Source organism: Alosa pseudoharengus, unplaced genomic scaffold (assembly GCF_046254945.1).
Source record: "Alosa pseudoharengus isolate Yale_2024_CS ecotype anadromous, Long Island Sound unplaced genomic scaffold, YU_APseudo_1.1 YU_APseudo_1.1_scf_9, whole genome shotgun sequence".
NCBI lineage: Eukaryota > Metazoa > Chordata > Actinopteri > Clupeiformes > Clupeidae > Alosa > Alosa pseudoharengus.
Genome location: NW_027468881.1, coordinates 7,187,175 through 7,191,652, shown reverse-complemented (window position 1 = coordinate 7,191,652; position 4,478 = coordinate 7,187,175). Strand labels below are relative to the sequence as shown.

Genomic DNA, 4,478 nt, shown 5'->3' with positions numbered 1-4,478 from the left:
CATGCAAAACTGATTACTATGTGACTTAGAAAGTATGTCCCATAACAGAAAAATTTAAACTCATTTGGTCGTTAATAGTACATAATATTTAACATGTCATCCTTGTGGAGAACTGCTGAGAAAATATACATTTAATAACAGTCAATAGAAATGCTATGGTAATTTAAGGCCAGCTTAAAGACACCCATTGCCCTCTACAGGGTACCGTATAAGAAATGCCTGTGTAAAAGCTTTGGTCCCGGTATAGGGTCTTCTTTGCACACTCCTGTGCTTTTCTTCAAATGTAAATTGTAAATATGCTTTTTAAAAGCATCTCCTAAACCCCATTGCAAATTCCATACATACATCTCTCTTACACACACACACACATACACACAGGCCCTCCCTTTCAAACCAGGCCCTTCAATGCCCCCCCCCCCTCCCACACACACACACACACACACACACACACACACATAACAGTCATTATTTCAACAATAGCTATACATTATGGTATACATACATTACAACATGGTACAGATGCTGGTTATGCAAGGCTTGCAGGTGGTATAGATTATCCCCGAGTAAATGCAATCTTTTGGTTGGAGTCTGAAACCTCCACTAGATGAACCATCAATGTTCTGAAACTTTCACAATATTACACAACATGTGACTTGCAATGGCAGACTAGCTGTAATGGGGCATACTGATAGTAAATAGATACTATCCGGATATTTGTTCACTGTACATTCTATGTATAAGACTTTAGAAATGACTATTTTATAATCTGTAGTCAGGGCTATGGCTTAAGCCTCTATTGCGTGTTAATTACTACCAAAATGAGCCCTTCAAAAAAATACCTTTTTTAAAATGTCTTATGTTAGCACAAAGCATTACGTTTAGCATAGTATTTGGTTTTCAGAAGACATTATTCTGTCTTGTTTACTAAGTCTAAAGTGACCCACTCTAGTAAAATACATTTTATATCATTATGTCATTATGAAATTAAACATTCATGCATATGAGTGTGTTTCTGAGAGAGCTTTTAAAGTGTACACAGAAATACATTTTCCTAGAAAAGGAATTAATGTCTTCCACCATACTGTGGCTTCATATAGAGTTTCAGTACATATGTGACTTCCGACAAATAAGTGCCCTTGTTCACTTCCTCTCCGTCGCCATTTCATAAATTCATTGCATCATATGTGCATTATTTCCGACAACCGAGTTCCTGGAACCACACAACAAGCTTTTTCGTTGTGCTCCCTTCGAAATAGCTTAGGTCTTCAAGTGATGGTTCGCTCAAGAAAGGTTCCCCCCTTTCAGCACTGTGATTATCATCACCACGGGCCACAGAAGTCCCTCAGCCCTCATGTCGTCTCCAGAGTGTCCAGCTGGAAAACGTTGTGGTTGGTCGGTGTGGAAAAGTAAAGCTGTCCACTGTCCGGGCAGTTGTCGCATGGGCTGCTGAGCCCCAGAGTTCTCTCAAAGTCGAGCAGCTGACCCATGAAGTTGAAGTTGGGCGAGATGTTGGACTTCTTGCGCTTGACGAAGTCGTAGGCGTCGTTGAGGGACAGGCTGAGGTGCTGCATCAGGTAGGCCACCGTCACAGTCACTGACCTGCTGATACCAGCCAGGCAGTGCACCAGCACCCCACACCTTTTAGAGCGGGCTTCATCTGCGGACCAACATCATCATCATCATCATCATCATCATCTCCATCATCACCACCACCACAAAAGAAATCATCATCACCATCTTTCTCTGGTCCTTTCTCACGATAATCATTATCACCATCATCACCATAAAACTAGCCACTATCACCATCTTTCCCCCCCTAATCACTATCAAGCCAAAAGCAATCACCAACACTTCATAATTATCATTATTCAAATACATCAGCCTCTTCTCTTTTGTCTTACCTTCATCATCATCATCATCATCATCATTATCCTCCTCATCCTCCCCCTCATAATCATTATCAACACCAAAGCTATCACCTTCACCACTTAGGCCTACATTTACAACCGTGATCGGCCTTATCATGAACATTTAATCTAGGTTTTAATCCAAGTCCTATATTGTCTAGGCAGACAGACCTTTGCACAACTTTTCACTCCTCTGATTCAAGACCCAGCTCATGTTTATGTGTGCATTATTGATACCATAGCCTTCCCATATTAATTTTGAATATGTTATTCACGCTCGCGATAATGCTGTGAGCTATATACTCCAGGCAATGTGCCTTCGCCTCATCTCTCTCTGCAGTCTAATGTGAGTAGCACACTCTGCAAAAAGTGATTAGGTGTTCCTGGGGATTTACTCAATGGTGTATTAGGCTATTTTTGCTTATTTCCATTCATCTCTTCAGTACTAGCCTACTTAGCGCCTCGTGCAAATGCCTCTCTAGACAACAATACATCTCCCACAGCCATGAAATCAGACGAGCTGATGGGAGACACACAGAGAAGCTGTATACGTGGCGGCTATTTAGGTACCATGCTAGATATGCATGAGGAAATGTTTGACATGAGTTGCCAGTATGAAAAAATATATATTAAAAGACCTGACAGACCTTATCCACCAACAGCTTACAGAACAGGAGTGGGCCTATCACACTTCTAAAACATCTTAACTTAAAAACAACAACGTATCCACAGGAATGCAGCATATGCCAACAAATAAAGGTGAAGGCCATATGGCATATTTGCGATGATCCACTCCACTTACCGATGAAGGAGATGGCCTCTGGAAAGAACTGGGACAGATTCTGGCTCCAGTGATCCGAGATGGGGATCTGCTTGTACCGGAACTGGCCTTCGTGCTCGAACATGTTGGGCAGATTGGGCGTCACGTTGAGGATGTACTTGATGTTGTATTTGCTGAGCACGTCCATGTTGCTGGAGTCCTTGGCGCATCCCAGGTACAGGTAGGGGAGGATCTCCACGGGGAAGGCCGCCTGGGCACCCGACAGTGGGCTCTCCTCACTCTCGGTGGCACTACACAGCTCGCGGTCCGACTCGCCGTCCGAGCAGTCGGAGCTGATCCGGAGGCCGCCCAGGCCCAGGACGGAGGCGGGCGGAGATGTGCTGGGGCAGGAGACGTCCAGGAGCGTCTCGCAGTGCTCTGGGTACTCAGTCTGAAATGTCACAAACCCCCCTAGGGCAAGACAGGCAGAGAGAGAGAGAGAGAGAGAGAGAGAGGGAGAGAGAGAGAGAGAGAGAGGCTAAGTAACATGCAGTCCAAAGTGTTAGCAAGCATGCAGCATGTTTCAATACTTGTCTAGTTCAAATAAAACTTCCCTGTATTTTTGTAGACTAACACACAGCTTACTGGTTTCCTGTGTTGCAATCCATCACAAGTAAAAGGAGAGGAACCATTTCACACACTACACACTAGCCTACTGACTGCACACTACTTTTTTTAGTTCAGGAATGATTCACTGAGAATGTTGCACCTAAATGAGCAGTCCAACTATCAACACTCCACTACTATACAGGCTTTAGAATGGACGAAAAATAACTAGGCCATACACATGTAGTATATCCTACATATTAAATGTGAATACATAGTAAATGTACTTTAATACATATTGTGTCACGCCAGCTGTAAGGAAACTGGGCCTATACTACAGTTTTGTTTTTCTTTTTGACTGTGTGTGTGGTCTTGTTTACAGGAAGCAACAAGCAGCGTATTCAAAACCAATCAACAATATTGTTATTGTCATAGTCCAAGAGCGAAACAAGATAGGTCTATAATATGATATGGCATAGTCATAGAAAAAATGGAAATACCAACAGACTACTTACCTTTCAGGTAGTATGCTTGGCACCCTTCGTCCCAAAGCTTCTGCAGAAGAAGTCCTAAAACTGAACTCGTTCCAGAGTGCATTTCTGAAGTACATTCATCGTACAAAATCACCGTGTCCGTCGTACAACGCCGTATGAACTTTTCCTTATCCTCATTATTCGGAATTAGTGATCGAATCGGTAGATTTCCTCTTTTAAATCTGCGAAGCATCAACCCGGGGATCGCCAAATTGATAGCAGTCTCGATGTGAGATGACTCATAGACCTCATGCGATCGGCAATCCAACAGCAACAGCGAATTCCCACCAGATTCTAATTCCACTTGCAGCCATTCCACACTTTTACCCGTCATCATTGTTTACGACTCGGTTATTTCACATCACATTTTTACAATAATAGGTAATTTCGAAACGAACGCGAAGACCCATAAACTACAGTAACAGGCAACCCTAACTCTCAACACTGGCTGTTCAGGATGCGGGATTTCATGACGACATACCGTGCGTTCGAGCGGGAGTGATGGAACCCGTGGACGCGACAGGTCGTGCACACTTCCAAAAATATGAAGAAAAACACAGACGTGTCTTTCAGACAAAGCTCTTCACCTCACAACGGTTATTACATCCACCTAATTACCGCGTCTTCGCTCTTCTGGGTCAGGCACGTCTTCACTGAGCATAGTGTGGTATG

At 43.4% G+C, this 4,478-nt stretch overlaps 1 protein-coding gene across 1 annotated transcript; it reads right to left on the bottom strand.

Moving 5' to 3' along the window:
* Positions 1-436: 436 nt before the first annotated feature.
* LOC143114388 (dual specificity protein phosphatase 7-like) lies at positions 437-4,478 on the bottom strand. Its single transcript, XM_076275962.1, has 3 exons — positions 3,789-4,478; positions 2,710-3,138; positions 437-1,657 (listed from the first exon to the last, which is right to left on the bottom strand). Exons 1-3 carry the CDS (start codon positions 4,141-4,143, stop codon positions 1,350-1,352), a joined length of 1,092 nt encoding a protein of 363 aa, XP_076132077.1. The 5' UTR covers positions 4,144-4,478; the 3' UTR covers positions 437-1,349.

Coding starts and splice junctions, on each gene's coding strand:
- LOC143114388 (XM_076275962.1), bottom strand. CDS start 4,143: ATGATGACGGGTAAAAGTGTGGAATGGCTGCAAGTGGAATTAGAATCT. Junction 3,139..3,788: donor CCAAGCATACTACCTGAAAG/GTAAGTAGTCTG, acceptor GTCTTGCCCTAG/GGGGGTTTGTGACATTTCAG. Junction 1,658..2,709: donor AGAGGCCATCTCCTTCATCG/GTAAGTGGAGTG, acceptor GTTGGTCCGCAG/ATGAAGCCCGCTCTAAAAGG.